This window comes from Cuculus canorus, chromosome 5 (genome assembly GCF_017976375.1).
Source record: "Cuculus canorus isolate bCucCan1 chromosome 5, bCucCan1.pri, whole genome shotgun sequence".
Classification (NCBI taxonomy): domain Eukaryota; kingdom Metazoa; phylum Chordata; class Aves; order Cuculiformes; family Cuculidae; genus Cuculus; species Cuculus canorus.
Genome location: NC_071405.1, coordinates 58077926 through 58100646, shown reverse-complemented (window position 1 = coordinate 58100646; position 22721 = coordinate 58077926). Strand labels below are relative to the sequence as shown.

The following is a 22721-nucleotide window of genomic DNA, read 5'->3' as shown; positions in this document are numbered from 1 at the left end:
GTTATAGTGGGAAATACGGACTGGCAAAGATGTGTCTTTCCCTGAGCCAACTGACTCTATTTAGGCAGGCAGCCTGACTGAGGAACAATTTCAGGTACTTGTTTCTCCATGTTAAGAAGAGTCTTTCTCACCCTTGATAAACTGGTTGGGTGATAACACCAGGAAGCACCAGTACCAGACCTATCTTTCCAGCTTACACATCCAGACAACAGACTGTTTGGCAGTCAAGTCTAGGCAGAGGGGAAGAGGAAAGCTCATGATGGTTTTTAAGTGTCAGATGTACTTGTTGAATTTTTCATAGTTTGCAGGACTGTTATGATGTAGCTTTGACTGTTCCTGATAAAGGGGTCCTGGCAACCAGTGGGAAAACCAGTCTGTGCTTGCACTACCACCCAGGCTTTCTGCCCCATTTAAGTCCTTGTTCTCCAATGACCAGCGTTTACTCCAAGCAGACTATGAAAAGCAAGGTATGGGAAGCCTTGTCTCTGTCAAATGAGCAGAGAGTGGCTGCCCATACTGTTGCAGCGTAGTCGGCAACAGCTGTCACTTGTAGACCTCTGGGTAACTCTGTAGTGCACATGCTTAAAGAAACAACACAAAATCAAAATCAATCCCCCCTCCTAAAAAACCCTCCCACCCTCCCTCTTCATACCCCCCCCCCCAAATATTACTTGAAATTCATTTACATGAATTATTAACCATCATGGACAAACACATTACTCTAGCTCTAGCTAGAAAATTTAAGTAAGAGGAGAAAAAAGTTTCTCTCACATAAACTCTCCTTATGTTGAAAGAGAGTGACTGTGAATATACGAAAGGGAAAAAAGGCTTGAGGACCTCTTTCAAGGAGCTAAAGCACACTTTGTCACAGCAGAGCAGCATGCAAATCAAGAGAATAGGGCCGGGAGGGAGGGAGAAAGTCCAAATTTAACTGTGTTCAGCAAATTGTTACCAGACACTACAGTGCAATGATGAGACTATACAAATACCAGAGAAAGCATGAATTAGAGGAGGATATGCAGAGAGGGGTGGAGGAGAAGGCGTTTATGTGCAAGTAAACTACTCTTCCCCTACAGTAATGCTAATTTTTCAGAGGGGACTAAGAGCAGAAGAACTCCTCAACACCTGAAGTTGACATTTGTAACAGGACTGAAGAGCAACTCTCTGGACAGCCCTTCCTCATGCTGGTTTCATCATTTGAGCCATCCAACAAAGCGCAGAGGCAATATGGTAATGGTCTGAAGAAAATAAAGTCTGTATTGCTTTTCTGTTTGCGTTTTACCCTAGTTGTCATTAGGTTTGCGAACTAATGATATTTAAGGCTACAGAGAAGTAGCTGTCAATATTTAAGGCTACTTCCTTTCGGCAGGGTGATTTCCCTGTGCTGGTCCGATAGTGTCAGTCATATGGACAAACTTCTGAGTGCATACAAACCAGGAACTATTAGATGATCTCCCTTGAAATAACATTACTGCTGTTAGTCAATATATGCTTACAGCAGCCTCCAAGCATTACATACTAGAGTAACAGACAGACTGCTTGTACAGTGTACATGTCAGACTAGTTGCTAATTAATTTCCCTGTCAAATCTTGAAACAAAACTCAGATGCCTGGGACCTAAGCCTTCCTGACCAACCACATTATAATAAGAAAAGAGAAGAGAAAAACAAAACAAAATAAACTCAAATCATAAAACTAATAGAAACATATACATTAGCATTGCAGAATGACACTTGTGTCATATTCCATGGGGTTTGGCTTCATGCTGGCTCACGGGCACTGTGAACACTGAATTGGAAGCAAACACTGGCAGAAACCAACAGCTACCAGCAACCTCAGAAAGGTTTAATTTTAAGTCTGTTCTAATGAAATGATTTTGTCTATTGATGGCAGTAACAAAGAACAACATCATGTGAGAGAGCTGCAACTGGTGCCCAATGGAAAGATTGAAGAGATGAGATTTCTTTGTAATTTTCTCTCACACAGTGTGCAATGAAATAAACAGTAATCCATGCAGAAAGCAAGTAACCTGATGGATATAAGCTACTAGAATGTTTTCACTGTAAAACAGAATTTTCTTTGTGGAGGAATCAAGCATCTCTGCTCTGGAAGATACCCGAAGTATGTTTAGAGTCATCAATCCCAGACATCATTTTTAACTAGCAGCCAAAATGACGCTCCTGTACTCTACCATTGACTAACACAGGGCAGAGGAGGCCGTTAGTCTAATACCTGCCTCCCTTGCACAGAGGTCACCGGCGCAGGGAACCAGCAGCAAGCTTTACCAAACACACCCACATTCTGGCTTTCCTTCGACAGTGTTGGACAAGAGCTCCCTGCCTCACGAGGCAGGGAGCAGCAAAGAAGAGTCCATAAAAAACCCCAAACTTGAAGACGAGTATCAGAAATTCAGAGTCCTCACATCCGGCCGGCGGTGTGCAATGTCTCGCCCCCGAACCAGTGTTTGTTCAGTGCTCCCTGCAGACTGGATGCGGCCTGGAACAGGCGGGCCAAGCTCACCTCTGCCCAGTGTGGTTCCTGTTCGCCTCCGCATTTAAGGCCAAGTTGTGTAGGAAGAGAAAAAGCTGCCACCACACTTGATTTCTATTCTGCTGATGCTGTAGAGGAGAACAGTTGAAGCAAGGTTATTTATATTTCTAAAATTGCAACATACCACTTCTCTTTTCCAATAACAACTCAGTTACACTTTTCAAGAGCAGACACTTTAATCCCATCAGCATAACAAGGGGGTGCAGCAAGGGATGAGGCGAGAGAGGGAAATGATAAGTTCTCCAGAAATAATTGTAGCTCTAACATTACAAAAAGAAAAGAGCAGACCCTTTATGCATTGTGCACAAGAGGATTAAACTTTTTTTTTGCTTGTAGGATTTTGCAGAGTTTAGCCAAGTGCTGTTTTTAATCAGATTGGCTTCTGAGCCTTTCAAAAGCCCCAGCTGCATGAACAAACAACCTTTTTTTTTTTTTTTTAAAAAAAAAAAGCCCCCCTTCACCCCAAAAGTAAAAAAAAAAGAAAAAATATAACTGGTGATCCATCTGTAAGTGATTTGACACCGTGAAGGTCAAAGGGTTAATCTTCAATTTAAACCACACTGCTGAGACAGCAAAACTCTGATTTCATCTAGTACAAGAAAACACATTCGTGCACACACACTCCCCCACCCTCCCCCCACCACATTTTCCTTCCCAGCATCTCCAAGATAATACTGCCCTTTTTATAGCCACTTTTGACAGTAAGCCATAAATAATCAGCCTTGGAGCCCTTTCCTACTGACTGGAGCCAATTAAACCTTAAGCAAGAACATACTTGAAAACACACAAAAAACCAAAACTAAGAGGTTATTTCAGGTCCCATTGTCAAGGAAGAAACATAGGAGTTGAGTTTCAAGGGGACATCAGACTACATAATGCATCTTTGGGGCAGGGACACTGTTCCTTCTTTTGTTATATGTAATCACCCCTGCAAAAGTGGCTCCGATTATACCCCCACTTTCCCGCACTTTAATGGCATCTCATACAAACAGGTGGGTTTCTCTTTACATTGCCTAGCCTGGGATACTATTTCACCTCAATAATCAACCCTCTATTAGAAGTCAGTCTTTGTTTTCTCATCCAGAATTCCATATTTGCTAAGCAGGACTGATCATTTCTGGAAAACAAAACAAACCAACCCCAATCTCCACTCCGCCCCCCAATCCCCAGCAGACGAGGAAACAGAAGACTGGCTTCCAACAACTTTGCCTCAGTACACAGGAGTTCATAAAAGAGCACTGAAGCACAGTATACAAACAAGATGTTTCAACTCAGATTAGCCCAACAGTGGAGAACAAAACAGTTGCAAGGCATTCTTTATCTAATCACAAATAAGAGAGAATTGCAGCTGGAGCTGGTGTATTGGAGATATGTCAATGTGTTAACAGTCATTAAATTATGTTCATATTTCAGCCTGAGTATATCTGTGCCATGTGAATAACAAGTACATAGAAAACCTGTGTTTATTTCACAACTTAGCAGTGGGTCATTCTTCTTACCCTTAAGCTTAGTTGCCTCTTGGATTTAGAAGTGTTCACACAGATCTCATCACACACTTCATCACCACTGTGTTTGGAGCATGACCCACAGACAGCGACTGTACAGCCTGGTACAATTTATTTCAAAGTAACCAGCCCTGAGTTCAGTCCATCCCAGTTGTCCAGACATTGATAAGTTTACAGGTGAAAACACTCCTTTATAATAAAACTACTCCCTAGGGGTGGGTTACAAAAACCTAATTTATCTCAAAAAACAAGAAGCTTTTTGTTTTGATGCTTGCCTCTCAGTTTGACAAGGCTTGTCCTTCCTCATCAAACTGCAGAGATTCTTCTCACCCTCTTTCTTAGAGCCACATCCAGACCTGCTCAAACATGCATGTGGGACCACAATGTCCTGATGACACCCAGATACCGTCTTTCTATGAAGCCGCTACAGCTTAGGTTGACCACTCTGTAAACCGAGAGCTTCATGGTAGTGTGTCAGTGAAGTAGCACGCAAGCATCAATGCAACCTTCTGCAGTATCTGAAGCAGGTAACTATGCTCGGAAAGCACAGTGGACAAACATACTATAGATGCTCTGAAGACAATGTGCTTGGGCAGATTATTTCATTGTATCAGCAGTCAACAGAATAAGAAGCTTCTTATAGGGATTTAGTATGGGAAATACAAAAGCATGTTTAAAAAAGTGATAGAGAAATCCTAAAGTTGAAATATATCTCAGCCTCACTGGTGGACCCTCTTTAATAGAACTCTCATGGAATTTTATAAAGCGAGCTAATCTGCAAGCAGACAAGAGGAGGTCTACTGGTCTGCAAGTGCAATTTCAACTATTCCACACTGTCAGGAGGACAAACACATGTAAGAATCCCCATATTAATGTCCTGCATCTTGTAGAAGGCTGCTTTGCACTTCTCACACTCTGTAAAAGGTTTCTAAATACTCTGTCTCCTCCTGAAGTTTTACATGTCACCTTAGCAGAAAAGGATAACATGTTCTTTGCAATGATAGGTAAAGGAGGCCACGTTCAGGGAAAAACAGTCGACAGATTGAGCTCATCATCCTCCCTTTTTTTTGAAGAGGGGAAGCTTTTTGAGGAAGGTATTGGGGTTTGTTTTGATTTGGTAAATAAGAACTTTAGAGCTCTCCTTTAAGAAGGGTTACAGGCCTGCAAAAGAACCGGTGGGATGTGGTATGACAAATACTGAGAAAAACTCCAATTTTCAGTTTTTAGTTTATATTCTGTCGTGTTTATTTCACTGCCACTTGAAGCCACTTTTTTTTTTGGTACAGCATTTTTGTCCTCCTTTAGTTAAAAATGCCTCCCACTGTTTGCCTGAGACACTCAAGGAGATTTCCTTGCGAGAACAGAATAGGGATTATTTCACCCTTGTTTTCCCCTGCATATAAGAAGCATAAGATCTCAAATCACTTTAAGAAGGACATTGACAACATTAATTTCATTTTGAAGTGAAAAAATAGAGCACTAGGCCAAGGGCAGCTTTCCAGGTTTTATTCCTAGACCTAGGGCCTGCATTTCCCTGGGTTCGTATTCAGCCAGCATTTCCTTCAGTGGCGGTGTAGTCCCGCACACTCTTTCACGGGCTTGCGTACTGAAACCGCCTGCTTGCACCATCCTCTCCACACACCAGTGCAGGAAAGTGAACTAGAGCAGAACAATGATCAAGGCCAAAATTAATCTGGCAAAGAAGTTGCCTTTAGTATTGATCAGATCATTCTAATCCATGTGATCCATGGCATCAGGTAGTCAAGCCGATGCTTGTGCCAGCACAACAGAAAGGCAACCGGAGACAAAGAGCAAGGTGGGACTGATTGCTTCAGCAGCAAGCCTAGCTGACAGGGTTCACACAGTTATGGCTTCTCTTCTGGGTTTGTATGCTACCCATGGCACTAATTCAGTGTGGGACCACAGCCACAGAATGGAAATGGCCAAAATTCTTTCCAATGCAGTCACTACTGCACTGAAGTATCAGGCATGAACACTTTGCCATCTCCATGCGGTAGCAGCACAATGAACATGTTGAAGCTCCCTTCCCAAGATGGAAAGAATCCTCTTTTGCCTTCTACACTAATTGTAACTAAAGAAAAACTGGACTTCTGAATACAGTAAGTCAACACAAAGTTGGAAAGACATAAAACCGTTTCCTATTGCAGCTGCTGCTTTTTGAAGGGGATATCCTTAAAAAACTGTCTGAGGCATTAGCATGAATGCTTCAATGAGTCATAGGGAAAGGCCGTTTTACAGGAAAAGTGTCCTCTACAGCAACGTACATGAGTGGAGCCTGTTCCATGAACTGTGCTGAACTAAAAGCCTGAATACTGGTAAACACACAGAAAAAAACAGTAAGACTTTTACTGGAAGCAAATGAAAGAGGAACAGGATTGACCTGACGTTTATTCCCTCCTCATAATTAATATTCCTAACACATATTTCATACTGTGAATATACAACTATGTATCTATCAAAGAGTACCTCAGCTGGTAAAAGCTTTTTACTCTTACCAAGCCCTTGCACAGGTTCATCAAGGGAAGATCAGTACAGATACACCTAAAAGAAAATGTTGTCCCTCTGACACAGCTCCGTTAATCCTTAAGCATAAATGTTTAACGTATGAATAGGATTTACTTTTCTACCTGATACATACATGCCATTAATATCCCTCCTTAAAAAGTAAAGAATATGTTTGTCTTGCACATGTGTCATATATGGGTCTGGTACATTCCCATCACGTTAACAGAAGGGTACACCTGTCTACCCTCTTTATCTCACGGGCAACATTTGACTTTGCTTCATGGCTTCCAGATGGTTCAGGGTCAAATTCTGATCCCCTCTTAACTAGAGGGATTAAAATATAGCCATAAATGGCACTATTTAAAAGAAGAAGAAGAATGGCATATGTGTACATAAAAACATCATTCTTTCTTTAATGACTAATACAAGTATTAGCAATAAGTTGTTGGGATTTTATTTATTCACTGAAAACAAAAATACTTGCACACCGGGAGTAGTTGCTGACTCATCGCTGAAGGCTGTTTTGGCTGCCAGGTGGCTGGAGGCATATTGTGCTACCACAAAATATGCTTCAGCTTAGAAAGACTAGAAAGTCACAGTCCCCAAAGCAACAGAGGTTACAGAAGGTGTCCCCTGCTGGAGAGAGAAATGCAGGCCAATGGAAGTCAAATACAAATCCTTCCAGCTGTGACTCCTAATGACCAAAGCATAATGCATGTGTAAAAGCAGCAGGGGAAAAAAAAGGAGACAGTAACAGAGAAAATCAAAAGGGAGCTTAGTGGCACGATTTCTCGTGGTGACACAAAGATAAGGACAAAGATCTTTCTTGAGGATTTGCATCCTTCTGTCTTGCAACCCCCCCCAGCTCTCTTACATGGGACTAAACTTGTGGTAGAGAGAGACATCATTTCAAGCGCTGCTTCCTTTCTCAAAGGCTTTGTGGAGCAAGATAAGCAACATGTGTTTATGGAGAGAGGATGTACAGGAACGAGCGCAGCAGGAGGGATGCATAGTGCAGGGGAGCCCCAAAACCCACTTATGGGCTGCTCAGCCCGAGCAAGACATGCTGGCCTGAGCGTCAAATGGCGATGTCCATTGCTCCAAACCTGCTGCACACACAGCTGCGCAGGTGAGCCCTTTCTCAACTTTCTTGTAGTTCAAAAACAAACACGCAGCCACTCGTGCCTTCCTCTCCAGAGCAGGCAGGAAGGGGAAGCAGACAGACGCCATGGCAACAGCCAGCTGACAGCAACCTGGGAAGGGCAGCCACCGGCCACTGTGTTCCCAGGCCCCCAGCCTTCCCCTCCTGCACGCCTGGGGGGCACATTTTGCCATAAATACAGTAAATATGAGCCTTGCATTTCCATAGAGCCGCACCCAATACCACTCTCGACCTGTGGCATGGGGTCCTTGGAGGATTCGCCCCCATGCTGTGGGGCAAGACGAGGGTGCAGGAAGAGATGCCCAGACCTCACCTCTGCCCCCAGGAAAATACAGCCACCAAATGCAGGCAGGTTTGTTCGCTCAGACCTTGAGGGTGGACCAACAGAGCCGTTTCACGGCTTACCCTATTTACCATCTAACCCACACAAGCTGCAGGACAGACTGACCTTTATTTTGCATCAATTCCCTCACCACTAGAAAAAGGGAGGTACTCCCAAACCCGCTCAAGTGCACAAGAGATCCGACCCCTCAGTGATTAAAACATCCCTTGGGTATGCTCCTTTTTCGTTAAAAAACACCACTTTGCTAGTTTCTGCAGGAAAATACCTTGGCGGAGGGGTGAGGGGGGCTCAGGGTCCTGCCTGGGTGCAACACTGCCAGGGAGGCAGGCAGGCAGGTGCAGCGCTGCAGCCGGAGCCTGCGGGCAGAACAGCCTCTCGTCAGCAGTTCTGATGACTCAGAGGCTAAATTTAGAGAGCGATATAAACACAGCAGCCGCAGCGCAAACACTGCCCAGCACAGCCGCTCTCACGCACAGCCCTCTCTCTCATCCCACTCTCTCGTCCTGCTGCTCCTCACCAGCCAGGGTCCTGCTGCTCCTCACCAGCCAGGGTCCTTGCGTCCTTCAGGGTCTCTCATCAGCAAAGAGTTGCGGTCCCTATCACCATCTTGTCAGGCTTTACATCAGGAAAAGCCTAATTGGGTTAACAGAAGTTGCCTCATTGCTTTTATTTTTGGATTGCTAGTCTTTGCCATGGGCGGGTGGCTACCCAGGAGAACAAAAAAAAAAAACAAAAACCCAAACAGAGACTATAAAAGGCTAGCGGGACATTCCTCCTCAATGGCTTCAAACAATTCAAACAAAGGACTCTGCAGTTGGGCACTTGCTTTCCTGCCTTTCCACCATAAAATTTAATTGAGTAAAATACAGACACACACACTCCTCACCATAAATAATCAGTCCAAACATCTCACCATCCCCCTGAGATGACAGTATCTTAATAAGATCGACCAGCCTAAGTAGAGAACTAGAGACAGAACGACTGGGTTCTAATCAGCAATCCCTGCGCGATCTCAGACAAGTTATAACCTGCATTTCCTAGTCTCCCACACTAGAAAACAAGTGGGATATTACCGCAATTATTTCTTAATTGAAAAATAATTTCTCAGCTGTCACGCTGCTACAAACAGAAAGCACCTCATCACTGTCACAGCCAGCATGGTGCTGCGAGAGCCAAGGAAATGCAGGAAAGCCTGCGCAGACCACTAGGGTTGTACAGGAGAAGCAGCAGCACTGAACGCTGTTTAAATCACACACGCAGGTGATGTTAGAAACACTGCGAAACAATTCACTTGTACTGTCCCAAAGAATTATTTTGTGTTCTTTATTGTGGTATTTTAAGGTTGCAGCCCTACTGCCTTAAGACATGGTAGTCTCGTGTCTGACATGGTGAAGGATTCATGGTGGGCTGCTGCACAGAGCTCTCCCAGCTCTCCCTGCTCTCCCACCAGCAGGCTCCCTCATCCTCTGCCCACTTCCTCTGCCAGAGCTAGGCAGGAAGTTTTGCTTTTTAACACTCTCCCCCATTTTAAGCAGGAACAAAACCATAACATATTTAAATCTTTTGACAGCTGAAAGCGTAGAGAATGATAGATTAAGGCTGATGCAAAAGTTTTGTGTTTTTTATTAAACCGTCATACAAGGGTTGTGCGTGACTGGTGCATCAAGAGTTCACACAGCCCAGCCACCCCCAGCAGCCTTATGTGGCTGGCTGAGGAACAGCACAGGGCAAATACATGCAATAGCTCCCCCTAATACTCTTTCAGCATCTAACAAGTTTGAGCTTAGTATTTCCCTAGTCAGATCTGGTTTCTGTTTATTTAATGTCTCCTTCAATGGCCATAAACTTGTCCTGATTCCCCTTGAGCCTAGATAAAGTACTGGGATGCACAATATGCCTTGACAAGGAGTTCCACAGAGCTATCTGTTGCTCAAAAATCTACCTCATTTACTTTGCGCTGGCTCCTACTAACTCCACTTGATTTTGTCTAGTTCTTGTATGGGGAGAAGTTAGACTGTCCACTTCCTTTATGTCACTATTTCTGTTAAATATTGCTATCCCCTTGCTCTGTGTCTCTTCTAGGCTTAGCAGCCTTAACTCATTTTTTCATTTTTCATATGGAAGTTTTATCATCCTTCTCGTCTTCCTCATTTTCCAGTTCTGCTGCATCATTTTTGGAAGAAAGAAACCTGAACTCTATGTAACATTCAACATATCAGAGAAACATGAATTTATACACTGGCATAACTATGCTCTTGGTCTCAGTTTATTTTCTTAACATAGCAAAGAATTTAATTTCAGATCAGATGTGAAAGGGTCCAGCAAGTTTCTGTCAAATAATCAGCTCCGCAGGTGGCAGGATTTCAGAACAAGTGCTAGGCAAGTGGCAACAGGTTGCTGTCATTTGTAAGCATAGGGGAAGGTGCACTTCCAAGCCCACCTCTTCCTCCATTGTTATTTGTCAAAATGGAAAAAATCTAACAACATTAAGCAAGAAATCTGCCACCAGTTCCTTGTATTGAGTTCCTGACTCCACTGACTGTGTGAGCTCCTCTTCCCAGTATGGCAACCTCCTTCCCTCAAGCCTAGGACTCCCATTCGATAGTCCTGAAAGAACACCTCCAATCTTCCAAACCTCATACCCACCCTCATACCTCCTCACCCACTTCAGGAGCTCCCCATTTGGTAATTTCCCATACCATGCTCCTGCATCCTCAGCTGGAAATTCAAGTCCTGCACTAATGGACATGCCAGACACAGTAGAACTGGAAAAGAAGACCCACTGCTTTGCACAGCAGCACATGGGCCAACAAGCACTAGCCAGCAGAGAAGATCCTCAAACATACTGACCTATTCAGGAAACAAATTAATGCACGTACCTACTCCAAGTCTCAAAATAGCTGCAGGTACAAGTAAAGAGCTGTTGGTGCTACAAGCTCAACTGCAGGACAGTTTGAGAGTTTCTACATTACGCTACTAAGGAACTTCTCTGAACGTTCTTCCTAAAATGTAAAATCATCATCAAGGACAGCTTCCTACAAACAATTCCCATTTAAAAGAGCCACTTTTAAAAATTCCGTGACTGTACTCAATAAGCAATGGAAAAAAGCTTGATGTAGTTTGGGATAAATGATGCACACCCAGCGCTACATGCCCAGACTCTCACGCCAACAGGTTTCCAACAAAAGACAAGGGCTCCCTGTTGCATAAGCAGAAATGTCTCACAGGAGGCCTCGATAACTCTCAGGAGAGACAGAGGGGAAAAAATATGCAAAACTTTAACAAGTTTCACTTTCAAAGGAAAACAACATTTCCTCCTGGACAATTTCAGTATAATTAACTTGAGGCAAACAGGTACATGCAGCTGTACATGTACCTGTCTGCAGCTGGTGTCGATACAGGCATTTGGGCTCCAGAGGCTCCTCCAGCCTGTTGCAGTTACTTGCTGAACCAAGTGCAGAACTTAAGAGAAACAAAGTTTTCCACAGTTAGACCCATGGAGACTTTTCAAGCATGGTCAGCACATCTAAATCAACTGCAGGATTCCTGATGTGTTGGAAAGGGGCTTTGTTGTTGTTTGTAAATGCACTTATTTACTCAAGAAAGCTCAGCTCTTATTCAGCATCTGGTTCTCATTGAGGCTCAGCTTTTTTTAAACCAAGCTTTCCAGATGGGTTGACTGAAGCACAAGGAGGTCAAGAGACTTGTCTGAGGTCATACAGCAAGTCAGTGGCTCTGCTTGGACCTGAGCCCAGAATTGTTCAAGGCTACCACTCCTTGGCTCTTAAAGAGACAATTTTATCCCCTATGAAGTGATCTTATCACCACAAAGAAGAGATGCAATAAAAACAGTCCCCTAAAAGCTGCAACCTGCTTAGAGTGAGTTATTTCATTTGGAAAAAGCCGTAGCATTCCAGTGTCTCAAAGGAGCAAGTCAAGCTGAAGGGGTGTGTTATTGATCTACAGTGTCATCCACCCCACTCTTGTATAATCCCATGTTCCTATAGGGGCAATTCTGCCCTGCTGCTGATGCCATCTCTGGTTGTCTACTCCTATCCCATCTAGCAGCGTGTCGCATAATGAAATACACTGTTGATTCAGCACAGGTTGAAGCCCCTTCTCAAGGTAAGGGAACCCAAGTGCACTCGGGACCTAAAGCAGAGCACAAGCACTTGTTGCCATGGCCTGGACATGTGGGTTGCAGGCAGACCACGCCAGCCAACCCACGAGCAGATCTCCTAAGCCCAGCTCTGTTCTCCACAACCTCAAAACACACTTTCAGCTCAGCCACAGGATGTGCTACAGCAAGCAGTTCACAGATCCCACGGCAAAAGCATACTTCCTCCACACCAAGGAGGTGGCAGGTACTGGGTTCTCCTGCAGAAAGCATAGCTTCAGCTCTACCTTTGTTTTCCAGGGGCAAGGCGAGAAAAGCACAACAGAGGGAAAACTGCCAGAAGCTATGCAACCTCAGACAGGTAAGAGGTACTAGAGAGCTCAAGAAGACATAGATGGGCCTTATATGTCATTCTGAAGAGCCCTTTGCAAACTGGATCAACATCTAGCAGGCTCTGCTACTTAGCAGAACGGAGCATTACTCAGTCCTTCCTATAATAAATTCAGCATCTTAAGATGAAAGCCGCAGTGCTAGGGAATGTTGTGTTATTGGTCTAGCACTGTTCTAAGGATGAAAAAGCCAGGTTTTAAACTACAGTATTCTGTTTAATATGTTAATCGGAAATGAAATCCTAAAATTGGTGTACATGCCAAAAGCAAGCATGGGTGCTGCCAACTCTCTTATTCTTACAAGATGCACACCCAAAATTTTTTTGTATAGCCAAGAACCACAAAACAAATACCACATAGCTCCAGGAGCCCAGAGAAGAGATAACAGTGACTCTCCAGGGTTCCCAGTGTGGAATGGGGTTAGACTGTGCGTGCAGCTGAGTCCAATGACAACTCAGTGACGTCAACCTCAGCAGTTATTGCCTGCTCAGTTCCTCTCTCAGTCAGGCATGTACATTAACCAGCGGCCTTTGTGTCAACAAGCCTTGCTGCTGCTGCAGCAGCAGAACAGGAGCCATACCCGAGCTGCTGGAGAGTCTTGCAGAACTCAAGAGCCACAAGAGGGCTGGATGCACTATGTCAATGCTGAAAGCCTTTCTTAACTCCCACTGAAAGGGCATGTATGTTTTCTTTTCACAGGTTCACAGATAAGATGCTTTGTAAGCTCCAAAAAGAGGCAGAACATGTTGAAAACCAGGCTTGCTGCCTCTCAGGACTTCACAATACCCCACTGGTGTGACTAACTTTGTGGCATTCTAAAATCTGTTTCAAGACACCACTCTGGAAAGTTGGTTTTGACCAAATACCTGAGACAAGCTGAAATGAGGCATCCAAATCAAGGATTAGTTTCACAGCAAGATAAACGACAGCCCAATTTTCCACATCTCAGAGACTGCCCCTTCCAAACTACAACACATTGTGAACCAGTTCACGCGTCTCCAGGAGCAGAGCGCTTGCTTCTTCAGCAACAGGCTGGGAAGAGTCATTGCATACGCAGGACAGAGGGGCTTCTGCATATGAGATCTGTGCCAAAAGCTAAAGGAAATCCTCCATGCAGGGCTGGGAGGGAAGGGATTGGGCATGACAACAAAACGCTCCACGGGGAATGCTGCCTTGGACACTAATATGTGGCTCAGTACTCAGTTTTCCTGACAAACAAGAAAGAATCCCTTAACAGATCCAAATGCCAAGGCCCATCCCAGGGTCAGGCTGTGGAGAACCACTGGCTGAACTATTCCGTCCTTGGGTTAACTTTTGGGGTTGGGTTTTTTTTTTATTCTGTTTTGTTTTCAAATTTCAATGGCTGAACGGCTCTCCCCCCCCTTTTACTACTTGTTGCTCTTCCAGTTCAAACAAAGACAGCAGAGCTCCTCCTCTGCTGGCTGCGCCATCCCAGTGAAGGCGGAGGGGTTTGTTTACTAACTCTCCCACATGCTTGGCTGACAGGCAGACGGCTGGGCCAGCAGCCCTGGCTGCAGGGCTGTGTGTGGCACCGAGAGCCTCCGCCGCACCCGTGCCTGGTGGCTCACCCCTGGCCACAAGGCAGCAAAGAGCCCCACACAAGGCAGCTGTGGCAGGACTGGCTTGGGTGAACATTGCTGGATGCCTTTCCAGGGCACAGACATCAGATAGGTACGCTTCTGAGATGAAAGGGGTCAAGTTACAACCAGTTCCACCACTTCACTCCAGGGCTCCTCCACTGAGATGGTTAACCTTCCCTTTCCTGGGAGAATCTGACTAACAAGAGTGGGGGTCTCCAGCTGCTGTTGAAAATGTAACACTGGGGAAAACCCCGTTCAACCACACACAATACTTATTAAAAATCTCCTGGTAGCGACATTCATAGGCCCATCTAAATTTCTACAGGCTAATCTTCCTGTTACAGCTTCTTTAATCCTCCTGCTGTTTGGTGGTGAAGAGTCCCAGAACTCCCTCATCTTTCTGATGACACAGAGAGGACCAAAACTCTGCCAGCCACAAGCAATATTCTCTGACCAAGACAGAGAACCTCACTTACCTTTGAGAAGAATTGCAAGAGATCTCACCATTAACAGAGCATCAGCTCCCTTTGAGTGAGGTAAGCTTTCTGTCCCTCTCTGGAGTCAGCAAGTCTTCATATGCAAGCAGATACACACTCTCCTTGTTGGGCTTGCACAGAAGTGGCTAAGTGCTGCCTACTGCCAAACCTCTGCCACCTCTGCATGGCCTCGGTTTTACATTTTATCCCAACTCAACAGGGGGAAAGGAAAAAAGAATCAGGGACATTAGGAATGCTGGCTTTATTTTGTTTCTTTGAAGAGTTGGGGTTTTTTTTTTTAATGAAGAAAACAAAATCAAGATTCTGAAGTGTGGTTTTCAGACTTGATGGCATCTAACAGCTGTCTTTTGTTGTGAGGAAGTCACAAGTCTGAGACAGTAGCTTGGACTGTGCGACAGAGGAGTTGCTAGCAAGTCTAACATGATCTAAATATACTCTGCAATGTTTCAGAAAACTACCCCTAGACAACAAGGAGTGTCAGAACAGACTCCAGGCTTGTTGTCATCTCCAAGGTGAGGAGCTGACATAAGCCACACATGACCACTTGTGCCACAGAAGAGAAGACACCGGTGGTGAGGAAAGTAAAAGCTGTAATAAAAAGCTAGGGTGAGATCCCTAGAGAAAGCCTCAGTGACCCTGTTGATGATGAACTGAAAGAGCTGGAATAGCAGCAGATAATGCAGAATGGCTACCTTTCCAGGCAGTAAATGCAATGCCACACATTCTTTTCCCTCCACCTGCCACTCTTTAGGAAAAGCCAGCAATCTAGCATACGCAAAATCCATCTGCTGCTGGAACTCTGCTGCCTTAAAAAATTGCCCACTTAGCTTGTGCCTGGAGCCAGACTTCTACAGCACCACTTTTGGATAGCTAAATCCCCACCTTCCCCTCCCAAAACACCCTACCCTCTGTATGTGGAGCCGGTGGAACTGGTCAGCAATGCACTGCAACTTCCGTGCAATCTGCACCTCGGCACGTGCTTCCCTCTGACCTTCCTGAGGCTCCTCTTGGAGGTGAGGATCCAATGCAAAGCCAACTGGAGGGACATGTAAACGGTAACCAGCATTCCCTACAAAACAGAGATCAGGAGAGTCATTCTTCCAGTGCAAAGAGTAGCTCTTCGATTCACTACACTTTACGGAGGAAAGAGCTGAACATAATCCTAAATTTTTGACTCATGTTGAAGTCCAGTTCCTGAAGCCCGAACAATGACTGTGTACCATATGCATGCAGTAGAGCTTTTAAGTAGATTTATATCAATTAAACAGAGTGTTTTGTTGCTTCCCATGATCAGATGGCTGGCAGGATCTTACACTTGGTTCCTTTTGCTTGTTTATAGTTCAGCCAAGTGTGGATTTCTTTTTTTTTTTGCAATTTTGCAGTTTTACCAGATCTCTGCCTCACGTTGTCTCGTATCAAAGGTTGCTGTATCTTTTCTGTCAGACTTTTTTTTTTCAGTTCTCTGGCATTCAGTTCTCTGAATTAAAGCTTTGAATTTAATTTGAATTAAAGCTGAATCATATACATAGAGCTGAGTGGTGTCCCATCAGTTACAACTAAAATACTGGATGGATGTGCTACTTATTCAACAACTCCAGTAAAGAGCCTAAGTGTAAACTTCTGCACTTCCCTCTCTCCACTGAAAACTTCCAGGAGACTTCCTATGTAGATGAGGCAGCACTAGAAGTTAAAAAACATAGGCAAATCATAGGATATGAGGTATGGTGAGCACTTAAAACATCTAGCAGTAAAATAAAACATGACAGAACAAAGCCAAAAAGAAAAGGAGTGGGAATAGCAAGGACAGCGGAAGCAATAAGCAAGTGCCTGGTTCCTGCAGTGGACAAGCAAGGATAAGAAAATACAAGCTGTCTTTCCTGAGGGAGTAGGACCAAAGCAAAATTATTTCAGTCCTTTAATACAACACGCTAATGAAAGAAACCTTGATTGATTGGGGAAGTGCTAAAGGGACAGTTTCCTTGCAGCAAAGCTGGTGACACTGGAGTGCTCTTACCATAGAAGAGTCTCCGGGGCTCTTCAGTGACTCCACAAGGCAACATAACATCCTGACTGGAAGAGGACGGGCTGAGTGTTTGAGTTGCCTTGTCCTGCTGCTCAGGATGCCTGATACCGGGACCACAGCAGTGTGTGAGGGGGAATAGTTGAAACCTCCCCAGAAGGCAGCTGTAGGACTGGTTCTGTGTGAAAATGCCAGTTGCAGTCATCTCACCAGGCTGACCTGCAAGTCCAAAGTCATCAGAGTGAAACACGTCATCGTCCAGCCCATCCAGGCTAGAATACTCCTCTTCCAGGTAGCTGGGGCGGTCCATTGCTCCTGCAATAAAGGGACATTTGAGGAAACAGCTAAGACACAACAAGAATGTCCAGAAGAGAACGTCTTCTGCTCCAACAATAAAATACAGTTCTTTTTTCCACGTGTGCCTGCCTCCCTGCCTCCTAATGCAGCCCACCTGCATGGGCAGGAGAGGCGAGTGACTCAGTGGTGAATGTCAGCTTTGTAAAGTGCTGGGCCAAAGACAGACAAAGTTCACACGTGTCCATGAGTTGACCCACGGTTCTACAACTGGTCACACGGAGGGAGCCAACTCCCAACCTCTGCACATAGAAACTGAAGACATTGTTTTAAAAAGCAGCCCCAGTCCTTCAAATCGCCCCATGGCCAGTCAGCTTCCCTGGGGTCTACTTTGGTTTGGCCTGCCATATTTGAACTTTACGGTATGCCCCATTGACTTTTCCCCATCTACTACTTATTGATTAAGAAAAGCTCTTGTAATCACAAGGCTGTGCAGCCAGACTTTAAGAAACCCCGGTGGCTGCAAAACTCAAGAGCTGGCAAAGCTATTTCTGTGAAGCTCTCCACTGCTTCTCCCTATAAGGGCCAACTTCCCATTTCTTCCCTTGGCTCAACTTAATACATGTCCCAAACTTGGCAAGACAGTCACTTCATTACCCCTCCTACCCTCGAGCCTAGAGGCACTGCCAATGCATTAGTTCACCCTACTACTAAAAAAAAAACCCCATTGTTGGTGTCAGTGCTTAATGCAGGACTTCCGTATAGTTGTCATAGTAAACACTCCTGAGCTCTGTTGCAGCACAAATTTGGACACAGATGTTGGAGGAAAAAAACCCCAGTAAATTCAAAATCACTATTTCAGAGCTCTTTGCAAACATATAGTGATTAGAAGCAGATTTACCAAAAAAAAGCCATAAGTCCCTTTACTGTTACCTGTGCATCTAACCCAATTGGAAGACAGTCTCCTAAGAGATCCATCTCCAGGATTTCCACCCAGTTCCAAACAAGGCAGTGAAATTCAACTCTTCATGTCTCTTCCTTTGCTCTGGTTTGCGAAGCATTAAACAGAATGGAAGACTAGCAAGAGGAATTTCAGGCCTGAAGAAGACATTAATAATAACTTTATAAGGATGGGTTCAGTGGTCCCCTCGGTGCTCCCATCTCCCCCCAAGGTAAGCAGCACTCCACGGAGACAAAGGGATGGAGCAGTGCAAGAACTGTTTATGCAGGGCTCTAACTTGAGGACACTACAGTTATTTAAGCTGTCGCATCTCAGCGGTTCGCTCAGCCCAAACACAACTCCCCAAGAAGAGCAGAACAGGTATGAGCCCCGCAGCTGGTCCAGCTCCCCTGGATGACAGCAGCAGTATCTTGGCACAACACCGTTAACATTCTCATCCGTGCCTTGAAGCGACACACCGAAAGGAGTTCCAGGTCCCGAGGCGCCGGCACGGGGCAGCTCCTGCCCGCCCCGCCGCTGGGTCTCCACCGGCTGACAGAACGGCAGAGCTATGCCACCTTCCCTTTGCAGCCTCTCCCGGCAGAGACCCGCCGGGACACGGGCATTCAGCGCAAGACAGCGCACCAAAAGCGGCCCACCAGCCGGCAGACCAACCCTTGTTTTGTTCCGAAAGACGGGTTAGAAAGCAACAAGTTTTACTCGACTTTCCGCAACTTTTCCGACTTCTTCGCAGAGTTCTCGTGACGCGCTTAAGAGCGAACACCGAGGACAACTCGCCCTCGGGCTCCGTCCAGCTCTCCCCCCGGTCTCGAGGCGCAGCTCCCGCCGGAGCCAGCGCAGCCCCACTGACAGGCGCCCGGAGGCAGGGCTCGGCGCACACGTGCGCGCCGCCTTCCCAAAACAAAGCCGCCCGCGCTCCGCTTTGAGCCCGACCGGGAGGTTCGAACGCGGCTCGGGAGCCCGACCCCGGCGGGGCGGGCGGCGCTGGCCCTCGGGCACCGCGCCCCACCGCATCGCTGCCCTCTCGACGCCCGCCGCGCCCGCTCCCAGCCCGCCCGCCCCGCGGGACCCCGGGGGAGCCGCTCCGAGGCGAAGTCCCCTTCCCCGTCACGACTGCGCCCCAGCCGGAGACCCGGCTCCGCGGGCGGGCCGACCCTCGCCGGCGAAAGGGCTTCCCGGGCACTCACCGGGAAGCGGTCCGGGCGCGCCGGGAGCCGCCGCCGCGTCTCCCCGCAGCCGAAGTGCGGCCGCCGCCGCCGGGCGCGCCGCGAACAGCTGATGCGGCCCCGCCCCGCGGCCAATGGGCACTGGGGGCGGGGCTATGGCGAGAGGGGCGGGGCATATGCAATGGAGGCGTGGTTTCGTCTGAGGGGGCGGGTTTTTGTTGCGGGGTGGTGCGGCCGGCCCCGCCCCCGGGGGGCCCCGCGCGGCGTTCCGGGGCGCGCGCTCGCCGGTTGCCCCGTCGTGTGCCGCGGGGGGGAGGGGGGGGGGGTGGAGGGGAGAGCGGCCATCCGTTCAGAACTGCCCCTCCGTCCCCAGGCTACGGGGACGCTGCGGGGGGACACCCTCAGCAAGGTTGCAGATGACACCAAGCTGAGTGCTGCAGTTGTCACACCGGAAGAACGGGATGGCATCCAGAGGGACCTGGACAGGCTGGAGAAGTGGGGTGTGTGAACCTCGTGCGGTTCAACAAGGCCAAGCACAAGATCCTCCCCATTTTCAGTGCACGATAGGAGATGTTGTGGTTGAGAGCAGCCCTGCAGAGAAGGACTTGGGGGTGCAGGTCGATGAGAAGCTTGACATGAGCTGCCAATGTGCGCTCACAGCCCAGAAGGCCAACCATGTCCTGGGCTGCATCCAAAGAAGCGTGGCCAGCAGGGCGAGGGAGGTGATTCTGCCCCTCTGTTCCTCTTGTGAGACCTCATCTGGAGTATTGTGTCCAGTTCTGGAATCCTCAACGTAAGAAGGACATGGAGCTGTTGGAACGGGTCCAGAGGAGGGCTACAAAGATGATCGGAGGGCTGGAGCACCTCCCATATGAGGACAAGCTGAGATGATTGGGCTTGTTCAGCCTGGAGAAGAGAAGGCTCTGAGGAGAATTTATAGTGACATTCCAGTACCTGAAGGGGCTACAAGAAGGCTGGAGAGGGTTTTTTTACAAAGGTTTGTAGTGATAGGATGAGAGGCAATGGCTATAAACTGGAGAGGGGCAGATTTAGACTAGACATAAGGAAGAATTTCTTCACCATGAGAGTGATGAGGCACTGTCACAGGTTGCCCAGAGAAGCTGTGTCTGCCCCATCCCTGGAGGTGTTCAAGGCCAGGGTGGATGGGGCCTTGGGCAGCCTGATCTGGTGGGATGTGTCCCTTTCTGTGGTAGGGGATTTGGAACTAGATGATCTTTTAAGGTCCCTTCTAACCCAAACTATTCTATGATTCTATGAAATGAGCACCTGCCGGACTCACATCAGGGACCAGGCTCCCAGGAGCCACACTCAGTCTGGTGCTGCTGCCACAGTGCTCATGCTAAGCCAAGAGTAGCGCAACTGGTACAGCTGAGCTGGGCTTAAAACTGATGGGAGTTTGAGTCCAGCTAGTTATTTTCCAACGAAACTCTCATTCCTTGGTTCTAAATAACTCAGAAAGTTCTTGCTGGCTTTTAAAGCCTGGATATAGAGGTGTGAGGATCAAGGAGTGCCTTGCAGCAGATCGTGCTCATTCCTGTATAGGAGTAATACGCAGAACTAAAGAACTAAACTAATAAAGACTAAACTCTCAGTAGTGCTTTCTGTGAAGCTCCCCTCACTGAGAAGATTAAAAAGAACAAGCCTCACACTCCTAAAATCAGCTCAGTGCCATTTACCCTTATTCTACCGTTGATAGATCAGCTTTTCCCTGAAACTGACAGTAAAATCCCATCAAGTTGAGATGCAAGACCCAGCTCCTCGGTGTGGGGTGGCACCCTCTCATTTGGCTTTTAAAACACACAGTAACATGGCTTTGGGAGATTTTAAAGTCTAGCTGGCAGCTGAGTAATGTTAATTGCTGTCAAGTCTGCCACAGAGTTATTGATGTTTGTAACTTAAACTCATAGGAGGAATTAGATTGGAAACTGATGACTAGCAAGGTGAGGTGAATTATTGTGAACTCCTCATATGGCATTCTGCTGGCCAGGATCTGTGAGCCTCTCCAGTTAAATACTTAAGAGTCACTGTGTTTTTGGGTGAGGTATTTACTGTTGCCATTAACAGATCAACAGGCTAAAAACGTGCATCCTCTGCAAGAGCCCATTTCTTTATGATTCTTTTCCAAGAGTTCATTTCTACTCTTTTATTTGTCAGAAGGGTTGAGCCTTTGCTTTGTTACAAGTCTATCAACGCTTGTCTGACTTGTACCTCACCACTAAGTGGGAAAGAAAACAGACTAATTTCTTTCATTTTTAGTAAGAGCCAGGATCCTAGATTAATTAAAACTCATTGTTCCCTTTTGATAGTCAAGGGAATTGCAAGTAGCGGGGGAGGAGAATCCTACTAAAAAAAAAAAAAAAGTAATGAAAGGCATGCTGTATCTTCAAGATGTTCGAATTTTATCACACTGATGGTCAGGCCCTGGCAAAATGCCAGCTGCTGGAGGGCTACTTCTAATTTGAACGTGCATCGCTATAAATAAAAAATGAGTGCACTACGATTCCAACCACTTATGTCTTCCAGACTGAGTAATAACTGCCTGCTGGTTAGGCTCATTAACAGCAAACCCAGTACCTGATCGGCTTTGTTTTCATCTTGTTGAGCTGCAGTTGGGGCCACACTCTATATCCCCAGAGGCTGTGTTTTGGGAACTCCTACTGTGTAGAAAATGTATGGAAACTGAAATCTATGTATATAATCAGGCTGGATGGCAAGGGAGCTCAGGAAGGATATTTGTGCCTTTCAGTGATTTAAAAAAAAGATATGGCAGCATTTCTAAGAGAGGGGACTCAGAGGGATTCCTTGAGGAAATTAGACATTGTTAAGAAATGGCTCCGAGTAAATAGACCGAAACCAAGACAGAGACAGCAAGTCTGAAATGGAAAATTGTGAACTGGGGGCAAGTTATACCACCAACCTCACCGCACTCTGCTAAGAGAGTTTCTACAATAGCATGGAGACAAGCTTCTTACCTGGGAGTGGGAGCCCTAGGGATAGATACTCTGCCAGAGAGTTTTTGCTCATTAGTGTACATGGTGGCATTTTGATTTAAGAGATTAATCTTAAATCACGTGCAGTAGAGTCCTGGTGACATCTATGTAGGAAAATACTGTGCCATCCTATAACCCTTCTGTCACCCTGCTCTACTTCTCAAAAGCCTAGTGAACAAAATTGCTCCTTTTATTCAGTTAGCCTCCTCCCTATATAGCCTCTATGTGTCTTCAGAACTATTTCTTCTTATTTTACTGACAAAATGCTATTGTCAGCACTGTGCTGTAATTGCAGAGTACATTGTGGTCTTAGGTGCAGGTCTTGCAAGCTGCTCTGCCTGGGTGGGCTCCAAAACCTACACAGGGCCAGCTTGGCTTTGGTGGGGGTAGTCTTGTCTCATAAGCTCAGTTTTCATTTCTATTTTTCTGGCTCTTATGGCTGGAATAGGGAAATTAAAGGTAGTGTCATGAATCATAAAGCAAAGGGCTGATTTTGCTTATTTTGTAATCTTAAGGACATTTGGTCAATTTGATGATTTTTCAGGGGGCTCAATCTGAGTGCCAAGTAGTGGAAAGTAC

The 22721-nt window shown here is 46.2% G+C and overlaps 1 protein-coding gene across 3 annotated transcripts; it reads right to left on the bottom strand.

The window, feature by feature from the left end:
* Positions 1-665: 665 nt before the first annotated feature.
* On the bottom strand, positions 666-19257 carry BMF (Bcl2 modifying factor). 3 transcript variants are annotated; one of them, XM_054068637.1, is made up of 5 exons: positions 19153-19257; positions 17938-18102; positions 16705-17025; positions 15596-15759; positions 666-2618 (listed from the first exon to the last, which is right to left on the bottom strand). In XM_054068637.1, the coding sequence occupies exons 3-5, from the start codon at positions 17018-17020 to the stop codon at positions 2517-2519; spliced, it is 582 nt and encodes a 193-aa protein (XP_053924612.1). In that variant the 5' UTR covers positions 17021-17025; positions 17938-18102; positions 19153-19257; the 3' UTR covers positions 666-2516. The 3 variants fall into 3 exon arrangements, with proteins under 3 accessions (XP_053924612.1, XP_053924614.1, XP_053924613.1); XM_054068639.1 differs by having other exon boundaries at positions 16705-16929; XM_054068638.1 differs by lacking the exon at positions 17938-18102 and having other exon boundaries at positions 19153-19255.
* Positions 19258-22721: the final 3464 nt, after the last annotated feature.